Below are 26084 nucleotides of genomic sequence, written 5' to 3'. Positions count from 1 at the left end.
ATGCTCATTCGCCAAAGTTTCTAGTGTAAGCCATATATATCACCACCCATCTGGCCAATGGGTGGAAACTTTGTATTGTGTGTTTTGACCCAGTTAGTCTAGCAGTACAAAGGTCTGATTGAGTTAGTGGCTGACTAGGTTAGCAAGTTGTTGAAGAGGACCATATAGTTGACCCAACAGAAAAAAGCAGGTATTGCCTGTACTGACTCATAATTTTGAGGGTGGGAAAATTTCAGATCAACAGTTTCTCCACTTGAATGCTTAAAGACATCACCAGGTTTTGAACACTCTCCTCTCTGTTTGAGCCCTGTCTCCACTGTCATGCCCCCAAAGAGAGGACAGAATGACTAGTCTTCGCTGCTCCTTTTTTTTTTTTTGCTGTCTTTCCTTGCATACAAGGACAGCCAGAGGAATCAAAGGGAGCAGCTCCAAGGCCAAGGGGATGCTTGTTGGAATGTGGGCCATCAGCAGCTGCCCCAAAATTTCAGTCCCTAGCATTAGCCCTCCATTTATTATTTTCTCAGCATGTGAAGAGCTGTCCCATGTATGGTTCCGTCTCACATCTAATGGGCTGTGATTGTTTAACAGTAGGTTTCTGTGGCTAACAGTTCCAAAAGCCATGCAGAACCTCCAGAACCCTTTTTTGGTCCTTAGAACCTCCTCTGATCAGAACTGTTGAAAGATGACAGAGTACTTTCCCATCATTTTGTTGCAGAAATCCACCAAAACTTTACTATAAACCTAAAATAAGTTCAAGGGTGTCTAAATGAAAATAGCAAGGAATAAATAAATCCAAGTGATAACAGAAAACCCTTAAACCAGCCCAACTGTGAAAAAGTCCTGCCCACTTTGCCTCATTGCCCTGCCCACTGCTGCTGTCATCTTGCCCTAAAATGCTAATTTGGCTCTCAGTCACCAAAAGTCATTAGAACTAGGAATTAAGAAATAAAACTTGTGACCAACTTCATTGTAATGTAAACTGCAAAGGCATCCTATGAATGGAGCAGAACTTGTACTGTAAACCAATCTGCAAAATCATTTTGATCTCACAATATTCTCAAAACAATTATCATACATTTCTTTCTTTCTCTCTGACTTCTTCTCTCTTATTTGGTAGATTTGCCAAAGGCTGACAGAATATGGTGTACATTTTCATCGTGTGTTGCCAGAAAAAAAATCTCAGACTGGAATTCTGCTAGGAGTTTGCCCCAAAGGAGTTCTTATTTTTGAAGTTCACAACGGTGCCCGAATGCCTGTCCTTCGTTTCCCATGGAGAGAAACAAAGAAAATTTCCTTCAGTGTATGTTGGTCATTTTTTGTGTAGAATTACAGACGGGATCATTAAATGCCTATCTTCTCTTTCTCCCCACTCCAGCTGAGTTACCTACGTTATTGAAACAATTGTGTGCCAAAAATAGCAAAGAACCAGGATGATACAAGATGCTCCATAGTGTGCAGTAAATATGTTAGTAATATAAACCAGATGATTCAAACTGGGATGATGCAAGAGAAGCCAATTTTTCGGGGAAAAGAAAGTTCACCAGGGCTGCTAGCCATTCTGACAGAATACTGTTCCATCTGAACAAAGGACTTTCATCTACCAAAGTCAGTAATGAAGAAAACACACAGTGTGTTCCTCCTAAGATTTTTCCATTTGGGAATGTAGATACATTTATATGAAAGGTATCTTGGTCCTCTAATGTCAAAAATTCATTGCTCATCCCAGACTTACGCATTGGCCTTCTTAATATACTACCTTTCTGCATACAGGGAGAACTTCAACAAGATCTTGCAGCAGTGCACTCTAAGAACTTCCTTCTATGTTTTTCTTTAATGTAAAAATACAATCAAACTAATACCTAAGCATACCTTGAAGTGCAGGGACATGGTCCATGGAAACATGGTTTAGTGTATATTAAAAAAAACAAGTGTGGTAGGCAGAGCTTTAAATAAAGTGGTTCTTACACTTTCCCTGACTTCCAGCTTCAAGTAACTAATATAAAAACAATTCTTGAAGGTTGAAGGTTGAATTATAAAAATAATTCTTTAAGGTTCTTCTTCAAAGTAAGAATTGTAGTTCTGGCACATCTGTAGGTTGAATGAGAAATTTCATGTAGATTTCACTTAGGTAACATTACATATAATTATTGGTATGCTTAAATCCATACAAATAACATCTATTATCCCTAAGGCTCCTCTGTACAGGACTCTGCTAATTGCAAGGGTATGTACTTTGTTCTGAATGGTGACGTGAAGATGATTGCCCACTGTTTAGCAACATCCTTGACTTCGCTGACATGAGTAGGTTATGGATATACTGTGGTGTTGGGCTGTTGTAGCATGTTCTCTTCCATAGGGCAGTGACCACATTTGATTGGCTCATATCCGGACGTTGATGCATTTGTTGTACTCCACGCAGCTTTGTTTTACCCAATTGTGACTACTTAAAAATTCAAAGTATCCAAAGTATGTGTTTTTGCACACTGAACAGAACACTTAATTCTCTATCCATGGGAGTATGCAAGAATTTCAAACCTTGGGTTTGCTGTAATCAGTATTTTCAGTACATGCTCAGGCTTGGTTGGTTTGCATCTGCAAGTTTTCTTTCATTTTGAACAATGATTAGTATCTTTCCCAAGCTGGAAATCAGGTTTTTTTTTTCATTTTCTTCTATATTTGTCATACTGCAGAAAAGAAAGGTAACTCTGCAGAACACATCTGATGGTATAAAGCATGCGTTCCAAACTGATACGAGCAAGACTTGCCAATACTTGTTGCAACTCTGCTCTTCACAGCACAAATTCCAGCTCCAGATGAAAGCCAGGCAAAGCAACCAAGATGCTCAGGAAATTGGTAAGAAACAGCAGCTGTGGTACCTGCTAGGACTACTGTTGGTTTTTTCCTGGACCTAATTGCACAGTATTAAGTTAATGGGCTTCTGATTGGAGAAAGCAGGTTGCTTCCATTGGAAATAACTTGGAGTATAGCTAAGCATTGTGGGAGAGATAGGGGCTGGACCACTATTTGCAAGGGGTACTTCAATTTGGATTTCTGCACTGAGTCATTGGAGTCAGTTTGGTTGGACTAGGGCGTAAATTGCACCTTTCAATTCTATGATTCTATGAAAAAGAGCCTGCTGGATCACCCTAAGAGTCCAATAAGTCCAGCTTCCTGTTTCCCATGGTGGTCAGCCAGATGTGGCTGAAATCCTACCACCAACTGGATAGGTTTCTTTCCAGAATGGGTGTTCAGTGGCATTATGAATAGTGCCTCCAAATTCCATTTTAAGCATATCTAGTAGCTCATTCTCCTTTCCATCCCTTGTAATACTAGTATGGCTAATACTTGTTTTTATTTATTTTTATTTTATTTATCATATTTTTATCACCGCCCATCTCCCCCACATGGGGGACCCTGGGCGGTTCACAATAAAACAATTTAAAATTCAATAAAAGCATAAACATACTGTTGAGTATCAAATATCAAATAGTTTACCTGTGAAAATTATTTCAGCAAGACAGAAGAAGATTTCATAGGTTTGTGATTCCACATCTGTTATTTAAAAATCAGTTTTCTGTTCCCAAAAGAATATTTACATACAAGCCAGTATTTTACTTTGTTCACTCAAATTAGTACTTTATTGAAACAAATATATCAACTAGTGGATGACCTGAAGTAGGTCGAAGATTTGTTTACATCATCAGTTACCCCAGATAAGAACTCCCTGAATCCCTTCACTTATTCACATGTTCAAAGGGTGAAGCAAAGAGATTTAAATTAGATGAAAAGAGGTTAAATAAAATTGAGTGTTTTTTCCCTTTCATCTTCAGATTAGCAACATGCTATAATAGTGATCTATTTGTAAACTTATATTTTGTTTTTCCTCTATCATGGAATAATTCAGAGTGACATATATATTGACTCTCCAGGTGGTCTAACCATTAACCAGACTAGACCTGTTTAGCTTGAGAACAGGCACTATAACACAAACCTTGCTTACAGTCAGACTGTTGCTACATCTAATCCAATATTGTCAATCAACTGTCAACAGCTTTACAAAGCCTCAGGCTAGGATCTTCCCCAGCTGCACTACCAGGAAATGCTGAGGATTGAATGTAAGACTTTGGACATATGAAGCATCTGCTCTGCTCTCAATTGAGTTGTAATTCCTCTCTGCAAGACTTATTCTTAAAATATGCATGCCATATTTCTGGGAAGTAGAATACTTACAAAACCACAGTTACTTGACACAGCAATGTCTGGAATGTTAGTTATAAGGTTAGGGGAGTCCAACATTTCTGGATGGTATCAATTGGGAAAGCGGTCCTAGTCCCTGAGGATAACTGGAATAATGACTCAGTAACTGCTGGAAAGACCCACTTATCTCTGATCCTAGAAGCAAACTAACCTGTGATATGTTGTTCCTGTAAAAACTCGGTGTTCAATAAAGTTGATCTAGATGAACCTTGGTGTTCACCTGTCACTAACTGTTGGCACAGATTGGTAGAATATACATACATCCTAAAATAATACAAATAAGAAAATTTCCAGGCAGTTTATAATGGCTGAGAAACTAACGAAGAGTAGCTCAGAGAAAAAGTTCAGCTTTTGTATGTGCCTCCTCCACCCCGCAAAAAAGAAAAACACAACCCAGATGACAAGATTTTATGGGCATGAGGGGGCAGATTAGAGGAGGAGATAATGGTTTGTTTTTCATGCAGATTTTTTTAAGGAGAATCATGGTATAGCACTGGGAAGTGAGATTAGAAAACAGAGAACCATTCTGAAATAGTGTCAAAGTCTTGAAAACATTAGCTGAAGAGTAAGCATAAATAGGAGGCATTTAAAGAATCAAACATGTTCCAGCTAGATAAAAGAGAGAAGATGTAAATATGAGCATTTAAAGAGCTGCAACTTGATCCTATGTGTCTGCTCTGGAATTTGGCTTTAGCCAAGTGCTGCTTAGCCTGAAATGTGCCATGTATATGTATTAATGTGTTTTTCAACCAGGCCAACTGTTCAGCCCAATTTTGGGGCAGGAGTTGCAGGAGTTAGTCACACTGCTGAAAATTTATCAAATTTGTGAAGTCTTTTGATTAACAGTTGCTATTACAGCGGTTTTGGGAAAAAAGGATGCTAGCCATTTTGTGATGCTTCCCGTCATATTTGTGGAACTCAAAAAGGACAGCCCTTAACTTTACAAGCTGTCAGAGGATTCAAGAGCTCCAGCAAGCTCATCCTTGCAAATAGATTAAAGGTTTTCCCCACATGCTTTTCTAAGTAAAGCTTTAAAAGGTGCAGTATTTTCATTCAAATGTATAATTTATTCTTATTTAAAATATTCTTTTAATTTCTTAATTATATAAATATCCCAGAATGCCAAAGAATGTGAAGATATCAAATCATGATTGATTGATTGATCGATTGATTATGTGCCATCAAGTCATTTTGACTCCTAGCACAACTTATAAAACCTCATCAGCCAATCGGAGTCACATGTTGGTAAAGCAACATCTGTGGTTCCTGTTCAGAAGCATATAAGAACAGCAGTTTCTTTACTCTTTATCCCCCAACATCATCCTTTTTATCCGATTTCACCTGAAAATCTGTTTAACAATCTAAGCTCAGTCTCTGAAGAACATCATAATAAGTAGATCATTAGATACTCTGTTTTACACCATTATTAGAATGTTAAAGGTTAATTTGCCAAGAACCAAACTAGTAACCAGTCTTTAAGTACTGGCAATAACAGTTTTTTGTGTTTGACCGGTTAGCATCTGAGTGGCTATACTTTTTATCCTTTGTAATGATGCACATCCAAACAGACTTTCGAAGTGACTTTCTCCTCCCCTTCATCCAGATTTGGAGGGTGGGGCAAGGTTTGTCTTCTTCAAGACAAAGAATAGACAGTTCTAAGCATGCTTTTCAAAATATATATTTAATATAACACTAAGCTTAACTGCCCTAGTGTGCGCTACTAGCAGTGCATTTTTCTTTTTCATTTTAATGTGCTGTGGGCAAGCATTGAAGCCCTGTGAAGTGCTGGATTTTGGTTGCCATCTTTATCTCTTCTGGGTTGTCCAAATGACAGATATTTCATTTGTTTTTATGTATGATGTGCATAAAGCAATTCCATCTTCTTGCAGAAAGAGCTTCCATTAGGAGTCTCAGCCTCTACCCTGATTCTGTGAAAGGATTTAACATGGGACGTGCCATCAGTACCAACAGCCTGGCCAGCACCACACTGAACAGGCTTGCGGTTCGGCCATTGTCAGTCCAAGCAGAGATTCTCAAAAGACTCTCCTATTCAGAATTGTCCCTTTTCCAGCCTGCACAAGGGTATTCCCGGGACAAAAATGAGAAGACATCATGGGAGGAAAGGCCCAAGATTATGAGCAAATCTTTTCATGACTTGACACAAAGTCAGGTGTTGGTCAGCCCCCTTCAGAAAAATGTTGTCACCCCTGGGAACTCCTCATCACAGAAGGTGGAGGAATTGATGGGGAAGATCTTCCAAACAGTGCCAAAATCTAATACTGAATCAATGGTTGGAGGAGCAAAACTCAACAAGTAAGAATGTGTCTTAAGGATTGATTTTAACATGGCAGTCTTCATGGTGGTTGCTCAGAAGCTCATTCCCGCAGAGGTACATTCTGCAGAGGACATAAAGACTATGGCTCCTATGCATAGTATGAAATGCAGAGAGTGCTTCTGAGCCTAGGGGTAGGATTTCAAGCATTACCTGTGTCTGGGAAAACAAATGGGAGATGAGAAGAATTTCATTGTAATATACTTGCAATTTAACCATATAAATGTTTTTCAGGAGCCTCCCTGTGGAAGCAGTAGCATTTAAATATATTGTGTATTAATGGGAAATTAGTATAAATACTTTTTTAGGAAGGACACTTAGCATTACTGCAGATGATAAAACACAACCCAAGACTTCTTTTATAGATATAAAAGCAGGAGTTTTATTAAACTGTATTAAATGGCTGGCATTGTTAGGCCAAAGGCGAGGAGAGTTTCATTTTTAGATACATTTTTTAGTAGACAGTGAGGTGTTGTGCCGTTCTGTAGCACTATAAAACCGACCATTTGTGGCTGAAATCTTCCTGATATAGGAACAGGAGCCACTGTGGGGAAGCAAGAATTGTGTTCATGTACATTGCAGGATTCATTTTCATTCCATCATACTAAAAAACTTTTCTTGTGACTGCCTTTCATATTTATTTCCATGTGCTTTGCTTCCATGCACATAAAATAAACTTCTCCACATTTCACAGATTTCTGCCAGCATGTTCCTTAGTGTGAAGTATGCATTTTATGCCAGTTTTGTGTTTTGTGTACCATATTAGCTTGTATCATTATTTTATTACATTTTTCTTTGTCCTGTTCTGCTTTCTATTTTCCTCACTGTTTTTTCTCCTCTGTTTCTTCAACCATTTTTTAGTTCACACTCTCATGCAGGTTTAAATGCCAGCCTAGAAAGAAAGAAAAATGAATCTGATTCTTCGTCCACAGAAGATACTGGCCAAGCCTTTGTAATAGGTCAGCATTGTTTGTTCAGTCCAATTGTACTGTGCAATTTAGAAGTCTAAACAAATTCCTAGATGGCTATTAATAATTGACATACATTGTGAATTTGTTCTGAGTTATTTGGGAGGATACTAATATTATTTAATGATTTGCTTGCTTGTTTCATTGAACCAATGTTTATTCTTTTTCCCACCTCAAGAAAAGATAACTGATAAAAGTCCCAAAGTATCACAATGCCTTCTTAAAAAGGAAGAGAATCAGATGAATATGGCAAAAATAACACATTCATTATAATCATTTTTTTGGTCTTGTATTTTAGCCCCAAAGATAAGCTGTGTTGTCTCTGTCCTTGGCTTCTCTTTGCTACAATGAATATGAAGGCCCCCTTGCCTTCTGGGGCTGTTGTAAAAGTCAGAGAGATGATGTAGATATAAAAATACATATATATTTATTAAACATATTTCAGTATCACTGCTAATTGCAGAGAATCCTAATGCATTTCAACAAATTAAATAATATTTCAGAATAAAAATGGAGTAAAACAAAAACCAGAATATATGTACATAAAAGTCAAGTGATAGGAGAAATTAATGGTTGCAGAAGGCCAAAATTAAACATGTTTTAAGGATGCCGAAAAACACTTGATCTGGCAGGTGGGTAGTTATTGCACCAGACAGAAGAAACCATGGAGAAAGCTCTAGTTCTAGATCTTGATGAAACATGCTGAGTTTTTAGATAAAGTCCTGTAACTAAACATTAGCAGTGTTAACTCCAGCTACTTAAGAGCAGCTGACCTCAGCCTGCTGCTTTGCATACTTATAAAAATACAATTCCCATCATTCCTTGTTACTGGTACCAAAGGCCATAATTTCTTAAGGTGATGGAGTGTCTTCTCCTACACATCAAGAGCGCTCTTAGTATTATAACCTTCAGAGACATGTCAGGGGGGCAAGGGATTCAAATTATGAAACATGCACCATAACACAAGCTTCCCATTTTTTTTTTTTTTTTGTGATGCTACACCCAAGTTGGTAAGGAGCAGAGCTGGCATCATGATGTCATGAAACTGTCATTTTCTTGCTCTGGACATCTCTGTCCACAGCAGTCCTAAGAATGAGTTCTACCCATGTATTAACCTTACAGTGAGAATTAGGTTGGTTCAATTAAAGAAGCAGCAAAACAAAATTCTCCAGCTTCCTACATGCCCCATCCCTCAAGTGGGAAACCCTGCAAAAACATAGAATAGATTATCCAAGTGCCTAAGTCTGCCTGAATTGCAGGCAGACTCAGTTTATTCAGTACTTGAATGCTGTGTCTTGGATAGGAATTATTCAATTTCTTAAATGTTCATTATTTTCCTAATATTTCATGTAGAAAGAAGACAATTTAACTTCTCTGTATCCTTTCTGAAAATATCAATGTAGTGTTGAAGCCTATCATTAATTCCTCTTGAATTTGTGGAAGAGTCAGATTTAATTATACAGTGAGTTCAAATGAAGCATGATTTATGTTGCATTACACTCTTAAGAAATAAATTTGCCTCACTATATTTCAGCATTATTTTTTTTAAAAATTGCTGTTGCTTTGGTCCACAGATCATCTCCAAACAGAGCAGAATATAGTGTCATTACCAGAAAGGGAGATCAACTTGATCAACTTGAAAAAAGATGAAAAACATAGCTTAGGTAAGTGGATAACATTTTAACAGCTGCACATAAATGCAGAAACCAACCAGCAAGTGGGTCACACCGTGTATTGAACAGGAGGCTGGGTTGGGGAAATGCCTTCTTCACTGTCAGAACTATCCCCAAGATTTGAGATATTGATACAGACTTAGCATTGTGTTGAGGCAGAAGAGATTTTTTTTCCTTTTAAAAGAAGTTGATGTTTATATATGTAATGTATGTGTGTTTATAAATTGCCCAATCTGACTGACTCTGGATGGTGGACACAAGGAAACTGAGACAAAATTATCCTGATAAATAAAAAATGCAGTAACAATATCATAAGAATTATAGCACAAATTAAAAATAAAACATTTCAGTGTGCGCCATTAAATCTCCTAGGGCCAAAGGGCCACTGAAATGAAGTTCTGCAGGTCTTCTGAAGAAAAGAGAGTATGAGCAACTCACATATCCAGGATGGGAGCATATTCCATAATGTGGAGGCTATATCAAGAAGGCCTAGCTCCTAGTCCAGACCCCTGGGACTTCTTGGACTTGGGAGGGTGGGGGCTAGAATCCGTAACAGCCTTTTCTTGAGGTTTGGGCCAGAGAGACAAGATCATACCTGGAAAGCTGGTCCCTGATATGCTTGTCATTGACCGAATAAATATTATTGTATTGTCCATGCCATGTTATATACAGTAAATATATATGGAAGGAGATGGGTGGGAGCAAATTAGATAGATAGATAGATAGATAGATAAAATCTTTGTAAGAAATCCCTTCAAATGCTTCATTTGAAATCACAAGACTTTTGGCTGACATCAGGACTGAGAAGTTGATGGTGTATGGATTTGCATATAGATAAGGGATGGGTTATGGGGAAAAAAATACTTGTTTGTAACCTTATAAGTGGTGAAGAGTTATGAAATTTGTTTTTACTTGTGTGACGAAGATTGGAGGTCACTTCCTTACATGTTTCTTTTCTTTTTCATTATCTTACTTTCTTATTTTTCTTTTTCTTCCTTTGCACTTTTCATCCTATTTCTTTTCCTTTTTTCTGAGTTTAGTTTATATCTGCTTTTACTACCATAAAACTAGCAATTTGCCTGCTGCATTTTGTTTATTTAATCAAATGCATTTCCCATCACAATCATAAGTAGACTCTCGGCAGCTCATTAAAAAAATTGCAGTAACATAATCACAAGTAATAAAAAAATACTCTACATACAGACGCAAAAACTACATCAACACCCAAACAACCCCCAGAAAAGCTGCATCTTCAGCTGTTTCCAGAAGGCCAATAGTGTTGGAGCCAACCAACCTCCCATAAGAGGTCTGCCCCAATACGAAAAAGCAATGCCTCCAGGCTCCACCCCCCTTCCCCAACCTCCAAAAATGGAGGACAGCCAGCTGCTTCTCCCAGCACAGTCAAAGTGGTTGGGCTGACTCAAGTGGAGAGATACAGTCCTACGTTTTGTGACAGCTAGAGCTTCCAAGTCATCTTCAAGGAGCATGTTGCAGTAGCCCAGTCGTGAGATGATAAGGCATTATGATTTTTGTTCTTTTCATTAAGAAATTTGAAAGTTGCTCTACTCTGACTTTCCTTAATCAGGGGTCCTCCCTGCTGTTTTAAATGATAATTCCTATCAACCATGGCTAATTTGCATTCTGATAAAGGATGTTGAGGGTTATGCTCTAAAAATCACCTGGGTTAGAGGCGGCTGCTCATGTCATGTTTTGAACTGTAATGCAGTGACGATCGGCTTGTCCCCAACACAAAGAATTCAGAGATATTTTGCACGTGGAATTTCCATTCAGTTTTTATTATCAAAAACTGTGGGTAGGAAAGATCTTCAATAAACGTGTCTAATAGCTGGTATAAGCAATACTTGAACAGTCCAGTCCAGCACTACATGGAAAAGTAATGTACCAGGTAATTTCCCCTATCCTTTCAGTCATTATCCAAAGCAGTCCTAAATATTTCTTAGATGCCATATAAAATAGCAGTTGTCATTATAGTTGGTGATGGTGGTTTCCACAGTTCTGTGTTGTACAAAGAGCTGATATGCAACAAACCCAACAATTTGGAGCCAATAACACTAGAATCCAGATGTTCCAGCCTAGGCATTCCCCCGTCTGGTGCCTTCCAAATGTGTTTTGACTGCAATTTCCTAAAATCCTGGCCCAAGTATGGAATATGTAGTCTCTGTGCATCTGGAGAGCTCTACACTAGGGGAAAGCAACTAGAAACTAGCACTGGCCACTCATCTGCAGAGTTCCCTGCTGGGGCAATTTAACCGTGATCCATTTTAGTCTTAAATACTCTGGCAAACCATCAGCAGTAGATCTGTAAGCAATCAGTTTATAAAATGTTTGAAGGTAACGAAAGAGTTGTTTTTAACAGGGTTTCAGATAACTGGTGGGGAGAAGACTGGAAAATTTGATCTTGGAATTTTCATCCATTCAGTAACTCCTGGAGGACCAGCTGATTTGCAAGGATCATTAAAACCAGGTGATGTCCCACAAAATAGGAATCCGAAATTAATTAGACTCTTGGGTTCATTTTTTTTTTAAAAATCAAGACAGCAGGATGAAATTCACTGAATGTTTAATATTGAAACTTCCAGTATCATCACTGCTAGTATCTTTAGCACATAACTTTGAACATTTGCTATTTGTTTGAAAAATTAAACTTAAATACATATGAGTATGAATATGAATAATTACTAGGGTTATTACAGTTCTAAATCAATGGAACCCCAGTAGTCTGTTGCTGTTGTTACTTTACCAACTCCTCAGTTCATGGTGATACTGATGGAAAAAGAATGAGAGAAGATTTGTAAGATAAAAAGAAATGAGAATTAAACAAAATATTTAAGTCTGTATAGGTGGTCCTCACTTAACGACCATTCATTTAGTGATACTTTGGACTTAAAATGGTGCTGAAAAATCTGACTTACAACCGGTGCTCACACTTACGACTGTCGCAGCATCCCCGCGGTCATGTGATCATGATTTGGGCTTTTGGCAATCGGTTCACATTTATGACCATCGCAGCATCCCGTGGTCACGTGATTGCCATTTGCAACCTTCCTGGCCAGCTTCTGGCAAGCAAAATTAATGGGAAGCCATGTGATTTGCTTATCAACTACATGATTTGCTTAATGACCACAATGATTCACTTAATGACTGCTGCAAAAAACGTCATAAATTTGGGTCAGATTCACTTAATAACTGCTTTGCTTAGCAACCAAAATTCTGGTCTCAATTGTGGTCATTAAGTGAGGACTATCTGTAGTCATGTATTTTTCAAGGTTTTCCATTATTTTCCTGACCTCTGGAACTTTCCACTTTTCCCTCATAAATAGCCAATCATCATTCTGTGCCTGTTGGATTTGTTTGGGCTATATAGGATGAGGCTTTTCTTTTCCTAATGATTTGTTTATACCTATTCAAACACTGAAGTTCCTTGAATCTGCCAGTGGCCTCCTTTTTCATTTGTATGAACGCAATCACTTGCACTTTATGAGTTTCCACACTCAGAGAATGGTTTATTGTTAATAGAATAAGATGTATAACATAAATATGTTAAACTCAGCCCCAGCTTGCAGATCTGGTGAATTTTGTCTGAAAACACTGAACGCTAGTAATCCGCAGGACAGATTTTATAATGCTCATTCTTTCCAGCTCTACCAACCGTTCTTAGTTAAGTTCTATGATAAGGAGTGATAATGCCTTTAGAAGGGCACATTTTACTAATCTCATAAAAAGGAGAGACTCTGACATAACAAATCATGGTCCTGGTAACTGGAATTGCCATACTGGAAGTCTTGTTCTGTATAAGATCGGAGAACTTCAGATTCTTGGAGACGGGGGGAAATTAACTATGTTCATATTCTTTCTTTTACTACTGTCTGTAATACATTCCCCAACGTTTCATAATGAGCTTACCTTGTTTTGCTGCTCCAGATTAATACAATTTATGCTTGGAAGAATGCTTCCTCGCACTATGCAGTGAATGGTAAACTTTGGAAATATCAGCATAGCACGGTAAACTTTAAAACATCCATTCTGGATTGTTAATTTCTGAATCAATCCATCTGCGCAGGAGATCGCCTGATTTCAGTAAACAATGTGAGTTTGGAAGGGGTCAGCCATCTTGCAGCATTAGAAATAATTGAGCATGCTCCAGAAAATGTGACCCTTGTCGTTTCTCAACCTAAGGAGGGACCAGTTAAAGGTATTTCCCAAAACAACTTTTTTACAATTCATATAACCTGCAATTCTTTCCGTTATGAAGGCACAATCAGTATTTTAATTCTTCTGGTTGCTTTTCTATACAAGAGACTTTAAATGAGCCACTGTTAGCACTGTGAAGAGCTTTGGCTTCGAAGAAAAAAGCAGCTTTGGAGCACCCAGTGCAGGAACATAGCACCTGCCTATCTCCCCAAAAGCAATGACCTCTTGATAACAGCTGCTGTACAGTCACGGGAAAAGACAGACTTGCTTTAAGGAATTTCAGGCAGGAGTGACATTGGCACCCCCATGTGCCCTGAAGCACTATTTGTCTTCAGAAGCACTGCCCAGCCTTTGTTACTATTTCCATTAGCAGAAAGTAAATTTTTAGGTTCAATCTGCAGTGGTGTTGAGTTTTGGCAAGAACAAACCGCACGTTTGGCTGATGGCTCTTTAGCTAGAGGCTCTACAGTACAAAACTTGCCAATTAACATCTGGCATGTACTGATATAATGAGGTTAAGCGAAGTCTGATATTCTGATGGAAAGGGGGAAAGAATAAAACAGCAAGAGCGTTTTGGAAGGGTAGCTGTGGCATGGCCAACTTCTTCTGAGGTGATTGAATCGTTTTGTGATTGAATTGAGTTTTTGCACTGTAGAACGTCTAACTGAGGAGCCATCAGCCAAACGTGCAGTTTATTCTTGCCAAAACTCAACGCCACTGCAGATTGAACCTAAAAATTGACTTTTCTCTCTGCATCCAAATACTTGAACTCAGTTCTCAGCTCAGATGACCCAGGGTGGGGGGAAAGGGATCCCCAAGGCAAATGGTGATGATTTGAAACAGACAATAAAATTCAAAATAGAAAAAGAATGGAACTAATAAGAGTGAAAAACAAAGAGCTAGCAGCTAAAAACTAGACTAGATGGAACAAAACTATTTTCATAGCCAGCTGAAATGCCATTAAGGAAGGAGCCCCATGGATTCTCCAAGCATGAGAAGCCTCTATAGACTTGGCGTGAAATTAGTCCCCAGATTCTCTGATTTCCCAAATTTGGGTGGAGTTCTAATTTATATTTGTTTTCAGGCTTATTAATTCTCTCATTAACCTTACCTTTTAGAATGAACATTTTAAACTTCAAAAATTGAAGTATGAGTGGAAATTATCTGGCTGATTCTGAGATACATACAAACTTTTTTCTTTATATGTGTTTTGTTTTATTTTATTTTATTTTATATAGGTCCTTACCACCATCCCTATCCCTATGCAAGGTATAATATATCCTGGTTTAGTTATTACAGTGAATCAACAAACAATGGCTAGCAGGTTCAGAGGGAAAATCCCAAAACTTAAACCAAACCAAAACATGATTTAGGATGTTCTGCTACTAATAACCATAGTTCCCTAGTTAGGTTAAAACAGGGAGCTATGGTTAACAGTTCCAGGAAATATTAAATCCCAGAATGCCAAGATGTGAGTACAGTAGAGAAGGAGACCAGAACATGTGGGTGCCAGGCATATGCATCTAATCTATACCACATCTGTGGATTTAAAGGTGATTCAATAATTTTGTTATTGGTGTTTCCATTTACCCTTAGCAACATCCAGTCTTCTAAGAAAGGGATATTTTAAAAAGTCTTCCTTGATGCCAGACCATGAGGCTGAGTCCTCTTCAGAGGAACACAACTGGCCAGTGAGCCATCGGAGACCCACCTCTGGGAGTGTATCTGGTCTTTGCCCGGGCAAACATGATGGGAGCCTCAGCTCCCAAGATTCCCGGACTGAGAGTGCCAGCCTGTCCCAGAGCCAAACCAACAACAGTTTTGGCAACCACATCAATGACCAGCAGGAATCGCAACTTTGCGGTAATCCCCACCTGGGCCCTCCCAAATGCAGTGAGAGGAACGGATCATCCTCAGAGACCAATGTGATCAAACCAACTGGAATGCCAGAGACCCCTGACTGTTCTGACCGAGGGGATTCCGACATGGATGAAGCCACTTACTCCAGCAGCCAGGAGCAAACGGCATCGAAAAAGGCAAAGTTCATTTCAGTTGCATGGCTTTACCTGTAACCCAAAAGACCCCATTTATTCATTAGAGCAGGCTTGTTAAGGTGAAGGAGAAAAGTGGGCTGGGTGTTGTGCCAGTGGTGCTGTTGCTTAACTGCTCATGCCCATAAGCTAATATTTGTGGCCAAGGTTTTCTGAAGGTGACATGCATTGCAACTGCCTCATTTAGCAACTGCCTCATTTAGCGACCATTCACAGTTGATGAAAAAGTAACTTTGCAAGCAGTCCTCACATTTACGACCTTGGCAGGTCTGTAAAGCAAAGGAAAGCTGAAGTAAGATCATCAGCACAGTTGCAGTTTCATTTAGTGACTACTTTGCTTAATGACTGAGTTGCTACTCCCAGTTGTGGTCGCTAAACAAGAACTACCTGTAAATACATCATTATCATGAATTCTTTTTAATAGGGTAACCTTTTTGCCTTTTTTTCCCTTCTTCTTGCATAAAGGAACCTTCCCTGGTGAATTTGTCCAACTGCATGAATTCTAAAACTCCCCTTAAACCTGGAGATATCTTTGAAGTCAAACTGGCCAAAAATGAGAACGGCTTGGGCATAAGTGTCACGGTACTGTTTGACAAGGTTTTTAGCTGATTTATGTTTTTCTCCACTCCAAGTTAACCTGTTAAAATGTATGATTTACAGGGAAGCAGTGGATCTTAAAGAGACACTGTCGAGTACTTGCTTGCTGCTAATCTTTACCTTTCCTAATCACCCTACAGTCATGCAAACCTAGATATAGTTACAGATCTGGGTGATGCAGCTAAATACATAAAAACAAACCAGTTTTATGCTGGATTTTTTTTTCTCCCACAAATAGCAAAAAGAAATAAATGTAAGCAGTGTAGCCTTTGTAATGTGCATTTTTAAAGACAGCTGCAAGCCCCTCCCAAACATTCTGATTTGAGATCAGAGTAGCCCTCATGACCACATGGCCCTCCCAACTCCTAGAATTTCACCACTTCTTCCTGTGATCAAGGTACCGGGCTCCACTGCTACCATCCACACTCCCATCCTGCTCTTAGCTGTGCCACCCCCAACACAGACAGTAGCCTGGCGGGGGTGGGTAGGTTCCCATTTCTTTTTCTTCCCTGAAGAAAGCAGATGTGGCAAGGGAAGGATGAGGAGGAATGTCAGCTTTCTGCCAGCTTTTGCCTTCTCCCATTGGTCAACTGTCTGGCTCCATAAAGAGCTGAGCACAGCAATAGGGACAATTGTGCGGTGTAGCAAAACTGCTGACGAGGAAGTAACGGGCAAAGCCAGTGACCCCGTAGAAGGCTGAAGTCATTATTTTTTTCACTGAAAAATGGTTTCTGCATAATAAATAAAATACCATTCCTGTATATGTAAAGAAGCTTGAAAATAGCATACGAAAAAATGTGTTTCTAGCAAAAATGTGTTACAGAAAGGAACAAGGTGCATCCAGAATTGTGTAGTAAGTTAAGATAAATCAAAAACAGACAACAGAGGCAATACAGGTTTGAAGCAAAGATGAGGGATCATAGAGAAGATGTATCTTCAGAGTCAGCACATCTGCTTTCTAACATCTGGAAATACTAATTTGTCCAAGATAAAACAAACAAGCATAGTCGTATAACACCTTAAAGGTTAACATTATGGCAACGGGGACTGTAATTAACTTCCTCAAATGTTGATGTTGGCAAATTTATATATACATGGCAATAAGAAAAAGGGGGAAAAATAGCAGTGCAAAGCTAGAAAGGCAGCCTAAGACTATTCAATTAAACTGCAAAATAAACAGTGCCATAATGGTTCTCAAAGGCCATACTAATTTGCAAAATGTGGGCCTGAATTTCCATTTGCTTATGTATGACATCCACATCCTTTTCTAGCGTGAATTTCCCGCAGCTGTCCTAACATACAGAGCTGTTTTCATTCACATGGAGATTATGCTCACAGTTGCAGCCCAATCTCCTAACAGATTGCTCTACTTTTTGTCCCTGCAGTAAATCCATTGCGACCTGTAAATTATTTATCCAGGTTCACCATGTTTTTAAGGGCGTTTATTGGCAGGGTGGCAAGAAAAAAGGAGCTAAATCGATTTATCATACATCCCTTGAGCGCCCTCTGGTGATCAGAAAGCAGAATATTTCTCTTGGCACATAATCATGTTGCAGATTCATTAGTTGCATGGCAGAGGGGTACTCTACTGCTTTAAAAGACAGTATCATTCCACTCTGTCTTTCTTGGCATACAGGGAGTATATACATGGCATTTCAGGGCTTCCATATTATTTTATTGCATTTCATTTCATTTTGCATTTGTTTCCAGTTTTAGAAAATGATAACCAAACTTACTTCAGGTTTATGCACTGTGTGGTACTAGACAGTGTCCCTTTAAAGAAAAGCTCCAGAAGGAGATGTGTGATGATGTATTCTTACATTTACTGCTGCTTTGGGGGAGTCAGGAAGTGCTTTCAATAACAATCTTTGGATCAAAGACCAAAGATTAAGCTGAAGGATCGCAATTCTGGATTTTGGGTAGCATTTGGAGCATGGAGAATGGGATGCTTTATGCCAACCCTAGAAGAAAAACATAGTCACCACAATTAAGAGGGCATTTGTCCAGTTATTTGAGAATGTTATTCTTTTTAAAGTGAAATTTGTCATTAAATGTACTTTATGATTCACAGTTGTATATTTATAGTATATTATTAATCGGAGAGCCAGTTTGGTACAGTGGTTAAGGTGCTGGCCTAGGAACTGGGAGACTGAGTTCTAGTCCTCCATTAGGCATGAAAACCAGCTGGGTGACTTTAGGCCAGTTACTATCTCTCGGCCCAACCCACTTCCCAGGATTGTTGTTGTGGGGAAAAGAGGAGGTAGGAGCATTATGTACAGTATGTCATCTTGAGGCAGGATATAAAACTAACAATAAATAAATACTTGCTGGATGCACAGCTTATGACCAGATAGGAGAAAAATGTTAAGAAGTAATAGATATAGATATACCTGAACAAAGGTATTTTATAAAATTAGAATGTTAATACCTAATATTCTGTCCATTCATGAATGACTGGATAAGAATAAGCAAGAAAAACACGTCAAAAATATAGGGACTGTTAATTAAATATTAAATGTACATACACACCCACACAGGTTTTTAGATAAGCCAATGATAAAACTGGCATCCAGGTCTATTTCAGTCCATATTCAAAGTCTTGAAGAAGATCACCTTCTTGTTTCTCTATGCCAGCAGGCTGGCTAGGGAATTCTGGGAATTGAAGTCCACACATCTTAAAGTTACCAAGTTTGAAAAACATTACTCTACACAACTCTTGGGTTCTTCAGAGAAAGCTCATTTTGCAATCTCTGAGCCACCCTGGTTCTCTTTTCTGCCTCTTCTTAACTTTAGTACATAACTCTTTCCCAGTAACATTCGCTAGGCTTTGAATTGTCACTTAATGTTAGTCTGTGTAGTGTAGTTGTTAAGATGTCAGATGTGGACTGAGCAAACTCGGGTTTGAGTTCCCATTCCTCCCCAGAGCTTACTGAGTGATTTTGAGCAGCTCATTCACCAGTCCAGCCTACTTCACCATGTTGTTTTGGGGGAAAATCACCTTGAGTTTTCTGAAAATTGGTAAGATACCGCTATAATAGTTCATTTTAGTTTATTTTGTATTCTGTGTTTTAATCAGCTGGCTTAATATTTGATCTAGTAGAAAGATGGAGTATAAGGTCGGCGGTTCGAAACCGCGCAGCGGGGTGAGCTCCCGTTGCTCGTCCCAGCTTCTGCACACCAAGCAGTTCGAAAACATGCAAATGTGAGTAGATTAATTGGTACCGCTTCGGCGGGAAGGTAACGGCGTTCCGAGTCGTCATGCTGGCCACATGACCCGGAAGTGTCCTATGGACAACGCCGGCTCCAAGGCTTTGAAACGGAGATGAGCACCGCCCCCTAGAGTCGGACACGACTGGACTTTACGTCAAGGGAAACCTTTACCTTTACCTAAATCTTAGTTTCACTTTGTTATGCAAGAAGCGATCCATGTTTCAGCTTTTCTCATCATGGAAGGCAGCAAAAGTGAGATGCTTGAGTAGTATGAAATGAAGTAATTAAAGGTACAGGATCTTCACCAGAAATATTGGCCATCTTACCAGATCATAAGACATCAAAACAAGACATTGCTTGGCTATGGCGGCTTTTGATGTTCCACTCAGCTTTCAGGAATTCAACAGGGGAAAGGAAATCTGAATTTAGTTCCCTTAGCAAATCTATTGTACAGGCAGAAGGCCATGACTTTGTTAACATGCATAAATATTCTATCTCAATCACTCTATTTTCTCCATCCATAACACCAAAAGTTTTACATTTGCATCTGTACCCAGAAACTCTGGAACTGGCCTCTCCATTGTCTTTGATTTGCATGTAGCCCAAAAAGCATGTGTTCTTCGTGTGGGGTTTAATTTTGTCTGCTACTTATTCCTGCTGAAACGCTTGCATGAGTATTGCAATTGCATGGATTTCTTATGCAATTGAATTAGTTATTGGTATTTCAGTTTTAGTCTTCTGATAAAAATGTATATTTTGATTTAATGCCTTCTTTATATCTGTAGGGCGGCGTGAACACCAGTGTGAAGCATGGAGGGCTTTATGTAAAGGCAGTTATTCCTAAGGGAGCAGCCGAAGCTGATGGTAGGATTCAGAAAGGTAAGTATCAGGTGCTGAAAGTATCAAAATGAGAAAAGCTTAGGCTTTCAAGAAAAAAGCCTTACCCGACACTGGGCAGAGGGTAGAGGAATTGGAACCCAAGGGGCAAAGTGTCTTCACATGCTGTTGTCTCTTCCCCTTGCCCTGCCACATGGATCATCAGAAAGCTTTTCTGAACAAAGGGGAATTAGATGATGAGCTCTTAATTTTAATATGCTTGACAACCCACATCTTATCCATGTGTAAGAATTCTGGCATATATTCCCCCAGCTTTATACACATCTGTGGATTTTGCTAGGAGGACTACCACACAGCCTGCAATATCACACCTCCCTGCCTCATCTGAGTGGCCTTAATTGGACAACTTTAACACAAATATTTAGACAAAATAATGGAAGATGTACCTGTTATTCATAGTAGATAGACAGAGGAACCACAACCACGTGGTAGAGGACATGCTATGAATCCAAAAGGTCCCAGATTAAATTTTTAGAATTTCTAGGTAGGGCTAAAAAAATTCTGCCTGAAAGAGTCACTCCTAGTCAAAATGGATAGTTCTGATATAAATAGCAATTCTGTGAAAGGCAGCTTCAAAATAGGAGCCATAGCTCTGTGGAAGAGCCCATGCTTTGAACATAGACAGTCCTAGGTTAAACCCAGGTGCTCCCAACTGACACCCCCTCAGTTGGGCTAGATAGATAAATGGTTCAAGTTAGCTTCAGCAAATTTGCTGTGTTTCTAAAAAATCTTAGTATTCAGATTTTACATTCTTGGAACCAGTTGGGATTATCATAATCAGATCTGCTTGTGGGTATGGCTACCACATCAGGCCTGCAAATATCTGGTTGAACACTAGATGACAGCAAAGAGGTGAGGTTTTCTGTCTCTCTTTGCTGCTATCTAGTGGTGGTTTGGATTTTTGCAGTCCAGCTTTGGTTATGAAGGTTTCAGGAATGCTCTTGATCTGCACATGTCTTGCTCAAATTAATGGCTATTGAATCAAGGAGAAGATTGTGTCCAGACCGATTTATTTGCTTCTCTTTATTGTTATAAACATCCCTTGTTGGCTCTTAGGTGACCGAGTGCTTTCTGTTAATGGGATTACATTGGAAGGAGCAACACATAAACAAGCTGTGGAAATCCTGAGAAACACTGGCCAGGTAGGAGGTGGCAGCGATCCTGACTTTGGGCACCTTCATTATACAGTCCCAGGAAGGAACAGGAAACCAGTTGCTGCACCATATTCAAACTCATCCTCAGTTGTGATAGCAGTGCTTACTCTGGCATTGGCTGTTCCCCCTTATTAGGTGCAGGCAATTGCTGCCAGCGTTAAATCTAGCACGGTGGCTTTTAAAAAGGCATCTATGCTGGCACTACAGCTGATCACAGGTGTGTATTGGGGATGAGCAAATCAGCCAAGATCTGATTCAAAGTTATGATCATTTCAACCAGTCAATATCTTTGTATGAGCACAAAGGCCCACCTGGATTATCAGGAGACCACAAAAGCCCATCTGATAATTCAAAGACTCCAACTGATTTACCAGTTTGATTCAAAGATTGAAGCCTTGCACAGCCCTAGTGTTTTTAGCTAGTCCTCTCCAGAACTGTATGATGTTGTTGTTGTTAGTTGCCATTGAGTTGTTTACAGCTCATGGCAACCCTATGTATAACAGAATGAAATGCTGTTTGGTCTTGCACCATACACCTGACTGTTCCAATGTTTGCATCCATTGTTGCTGTGATTGTGTCAATTCATCACATTGAAGGTCTTCCTCTTTTCCACTGGCCCTCGACTTTACCAAACATGATGTCCTTTTCAAGCGATCGGTCTTTCCTGATGATGTGCCCAAAGTATGAGAGTCTAAGATCATATGTATGTGTATGACGAGGGATAAACAAATCCTGTAAAACTCTTCAACCCTTTTTGCCTCTTATGGCAATGAGAAGCTTTCCTCTTGTTTAGAATTACAGAAGAAACAGAGGGAATCTCAAATGTCCTCACTCTTTACCTGAGAAGACTGCTTCAATTAACTCTGTATGTTGGCCATCATAGCTAAGTGCTGTCTGATTATTAAAGCACCCCCCCACCAACTGTGGTTCCCTCTGCAGGAAGTTCATCTAGTATTAGAAAAGGGGCAGCTTCCAGCAGCCAGAGCCCACACTCCCATTACATCACAGTGCACAGCTACGAACCAACCCAGTCATAGTGCAGTCCTGGAGAAGCCTGTGAGGAAGACTTCAAGTGCCAGAGAATACAACTTTGTCACTGATGGTAAGACTCTGTCCAACAGCAACTTAAGCCTAAAAGGAAATATAAGAAATAATGTTTGGATGGATTCATACAGCCTAATAAGTCATAGTGTGGTTTGTTTGATTCTGGCTTAGCATGTTGTACAAACCTCATTTGTAGTTTATTGAATAAAACTCATTAAAGCAAATCATGACTGAACACTTGGTATGAATCAGATCTTTAGTTTTAGAATATCAGACAATAAGACCACAATATTAAAAGCTGTACATGAGACCTGTTGCACAGAACTGTCTTTGTTCTGTTTGTCTACATTTCAGAAAAATAGTGCTTTGCTTCACCTCCCACTTCCTCTTCCCCCTTTATTTTCCTATTAAATTGTGCACCTTTTTGATTCTCATTCTCTCTTGCTTAACCACAGAAAAGTATGCTCTGCCTTTGTAATATTAATCATGAATATACTCTTTCTTTTTGACACTCTATATCAGTCTTCTTGAACCTGCCACCATACCTATACGCAGAGACTAATTTTTCCAGATTTCCCAGCCAGCAAGAATAAGCTTTCTGGTTCCACCATTGAACTGATCTTACTGTTAGGTAATTTTTTGTAAGATTCAACCCAAATCTGCATTCCTGTAATTTGAGATTGTGATTTTATATCCAGTGTTCTGAGATGATAGAAACCAGTCATGCCCTCCTCCAGCATGACACCTTTACAGTCTGTTGAGGCTTTGAACTAAACCAACTAGCATTAAAACACAGTAAAAGTTAGCAGCATTTCTCATTTAAGATACCCATGCAAATAAGCAGGGTTTAACATCCTGCTGACAACAGTGCTGGTTCCAGGCTCTTCTGGTTTATTCTCGTCTTCTAAAAGGACAAGGAGTTCCAGGAGCAAGGAAGGCCTATGGCCCCCTTCAGCTGGTGTATCACCTACTACCCTCCCGGCAACAATATCCTAATCTCACCAATCCATGCCCTAAAAATCTCTCGTCTGGATCCCTCTGGGTAGGGCTACCCTTGAAGATGGACTGGAAGCTGCAGATGGTACAAAAAGCAGATGCCTGCTTTGTTAAATGGGGCAGCTAAATGAAACTATTCTATATTACACACATCCTGCAAACATTATACCAATTGCCTGTGACCTACTGTGTTTCTTTTAAGGCACTGATACTAGTCTCTAGAGTCCTATATGAGTCAACAACCTAGTACTTAAAAGATCTCCTAGCTTTCAATCTGGGGATCAGTTGGGGAAGTCCTGTTGTTCTCACAGCTACTGTAGGTTTGATCAATATAGTTGTGGCCAGGAGTAGGACCTTTCCTATGGCAGTGCCCCAATTATAAAATTCTTTCCCAAGGAAAGTTTAACTGTGGTACCCCCCAGTGCCTTGTTTTTTAACAACAACTAAATACATGCCTGCACATGGAGCCATCTGTAACCTAAAAACTACTGCAGAACCAGATTGTTGTTCAGTTGTCTGTTCCATTGCCTGCCTGCCTGCCTGCCTGCCTGCCTTCTTCAAATTTTACTTGGTTAATTAAATAGATATTTGCATTTATTGCTTTAAACATTATTGGTTTTATTGTGATGGTGTTATGTAAGACTGTTCCACTGGGAGAAAAAGTGGCATAAAAACAAAATGAACAATACTTCGGACAACAATAGATTAAATCATAATCTATTTTTCACTGCAAATCTATAAACTATTTCTTAGCTCCTCCATTTTTTCTCTGTTCTGGAATCCTAACAGTATTTTCAGATGGATCTCTTTTGCTGAGTTTTTTATGAAAGGCTTAAAAATGTCCTGCTTTCATATTTTTTAAGCAACTGCAACATCCTAGGTCACATACCAATGTTCAGCTTTCTGATTATTATACATATATCTTAGCTGTTCAGATTCAAGAGAAAGAACGAGTGAGTGTGTACAAATGACCTGTAAGCGTCTTTAGATGTGCAGTAATATGGCTCATATGGAAGTGTGTCATTTCCTTTTCAGACAATACATTTGAGGTGAAACTTGTGAAAAACAGTTCAGGGCTAGGCTTCAGCTTCTGCCGTGAAGATAGTGTCTCCCCAGAACAACCTGGTTCCAGTATAGTCAGGGTGAAAAAGCTCTTTCCAGGACAACCAGCTGCAGAGAGTGGGCAGATTGAAGTTGGGGATGTCATCCTGAAAGTCAATGGTTCTTCTCTAAAAGGATTATCTCAACAGGTTAGTACCTCTCTACCTTGGCTTGGAATCAATCATTTATGCATGTGTAGCCCACTCAAAGGCCAGGTGTGGCCTTCCGAAAAGGTTATGTACCCTTTCTTTAAGTGTTACCCCTTTCATTGCAGGCTGGTGCCAAATGTAGCTTATAAATCATCTTTTGCCCTTTAGGAAGTCATCTCAGCCCTCAGGGGAACATCCCCTGAAGTCACCCTTCTCCTCTGCAGGCCACTTCCTGGAATACTACCAGAGATTGATCCTTCTTTGTTGGTAAGAATTAAAGCATACTAAGCTTTTTGTGAAAACAGTGCCATAAAGGTTTCCAAAGATTTAACCTTTGCCTGCTCACCCCAAAAGTATATTTTGGTTAATCTAATATCAGAGACAGGAGTTATCACAAACTGACCTGCTCCATAGGAGGTTACCCTCAGTGCCAGATTTAGGCATAAGTGAAACGAGCTACAGCTTAGAGCCTCACAAAATTTCAGTTTTGCTTTTAGAATTTTATGTGGCTTTTATGCATACCGTAGTTTTTAAAATCTTGTGTAGCAAATTTTTATGTGTAGCTTCAAAATGGCTTTATTTTGAAACTGCACATAAACTAACTAAACTAACTTATAACTAAAAGGCATATATGTTTTCAATTTTTTTGTGGCAACCCAAGGTCGTGTTTTGGCATGTGCCTTTGTGAGACCTTCTGGTGTAACCTTTTAACAAGGGGCCTCCAAGCTTTATATAGCTTATGGCAGTGTTTCTCAACCTTGGGAACTTTAAGATGTGTGGACTTCAACTCCCAGAATTCTCCAGCCAGCCATGGATGGAGGTTGAGAAACACTGGCTTAGGGCCCCACCATGTCTAAACCCAACACTGGTCACCCTATCTGCAAAGTTTCCAGTGGCAAAGACAAAAAATAACAGGAGTGCTGTCAGCAATATCATCTCCTGGGATGGTGCTTCTCATCTGCACTTCTTGAATTCATGTTGTTTAAAAATCTATCTCTGTTGGCCATTATATTACAGTGAACTGGGCCTATTGTTCTTTACATTGCAAATCAGCAGTAGAACTTGCTGTCAGCCATTTAGATGGTTTTGAAAGGGAACCAGTTAGATTCTCAGAGGATACTTCCATCAGTACCTACTTGTCTTAGTGTTATATCTACCTCTTACATATCAACTGCTGGAAGGCGATGATAGAAAAAGGCTGTCTTTCTGTCCATACTCATAAGCTTCCTGAATATACCTGATTAGCCATGCTGCAGTAGTGAATACTAAATTAAGTGAGATCTTGGCTCAATCCAGCAGGGCTATTAATTGGGGAGATTCTTTCCTATTGGTTTGTTTTTGGTATCGACTAATGGAATTTTATGTAACTGATTCAATATGACAGCCCTATCTAAGACACACCCTTCCTGAAACTGCAACTGATAGTTGGTTCTATTTTGCCAA

General features: G+C 39.3%; 1 protein-coding gene across 1 annotated transcript in view; it reads left to right on the top strand.

Moving 5' to 3' along the window:
* The window catches only part of PTPN13 (protein tyrosine phosphatase non-receptor type 13), a 122355-nt gene that overhangs the window by 67578 nt on the left and 28693 nt on the right, over window positions 1–26084 (top strand). The window contains exons 15-28 of the mRNA XM_063310718.1: window positions 1118–1300; window positions 2691–2853; window positions 6147–6570; window positions 7451–7548; window positions 9132–9221; window positions 11608–11715; window positions 13312–13443; window positions 15039–15478; window positions 15959–16090; window positions 20086–20179; window positions 21254–21339; window positions 22291–22453; window positions 24427–24641; window positions 24810–24908. Coding sequence (XP_063166788.1) covers window positions 1118–1300; window positions 2691–2853; window positions 6147–6570; window positions 7451–7548; window positions 9132–9221; window positions 11608–11715; window positions 13312–13443; window positions 15039–15478; window positions 15959–16090; window positions 20086–20179; window positions 21254–21339; window positions 22291–22453; window positions 24427–24641; window positions 24810–24908 — 2427 coding nt within the window. The remainder of the gene's footprint in view (window positions 1–1117; window positions 1301–2690; window positions 2854–6146; window positions 6571–7450; window positions 7549–9131; window positions 9222–11607; window positions 11716–13311; window positions 13444–15038; window positions 15479–15958; window positions 16091–20085; window positions 20180–21253; window positions 21340–22290; window positions 22454–24426; window positions 24642–24809; window positions 24909–26084) is intronic.

Source organism: Candoia aspera, chromosome 8 (genome assembly GCF_035149785.1).
Source record: "Candoia aspera isolate rCanAsp1 chromosome 8, rCanAsp1.hap2, whole genome shotgun sequence".
Classification (NCBI taxonomy): domain Eukaryota; kingdom Metazoa; phylum Chordata; class Lepidosauria; order Squamata; family Boidae; genus Candoia; species Candoia aspera.
The sequence above is the reverse complement of the archived record's forward strand: the minus strand, read 5'-3'. Positions and strand labels throughout refer to the sequence as shown.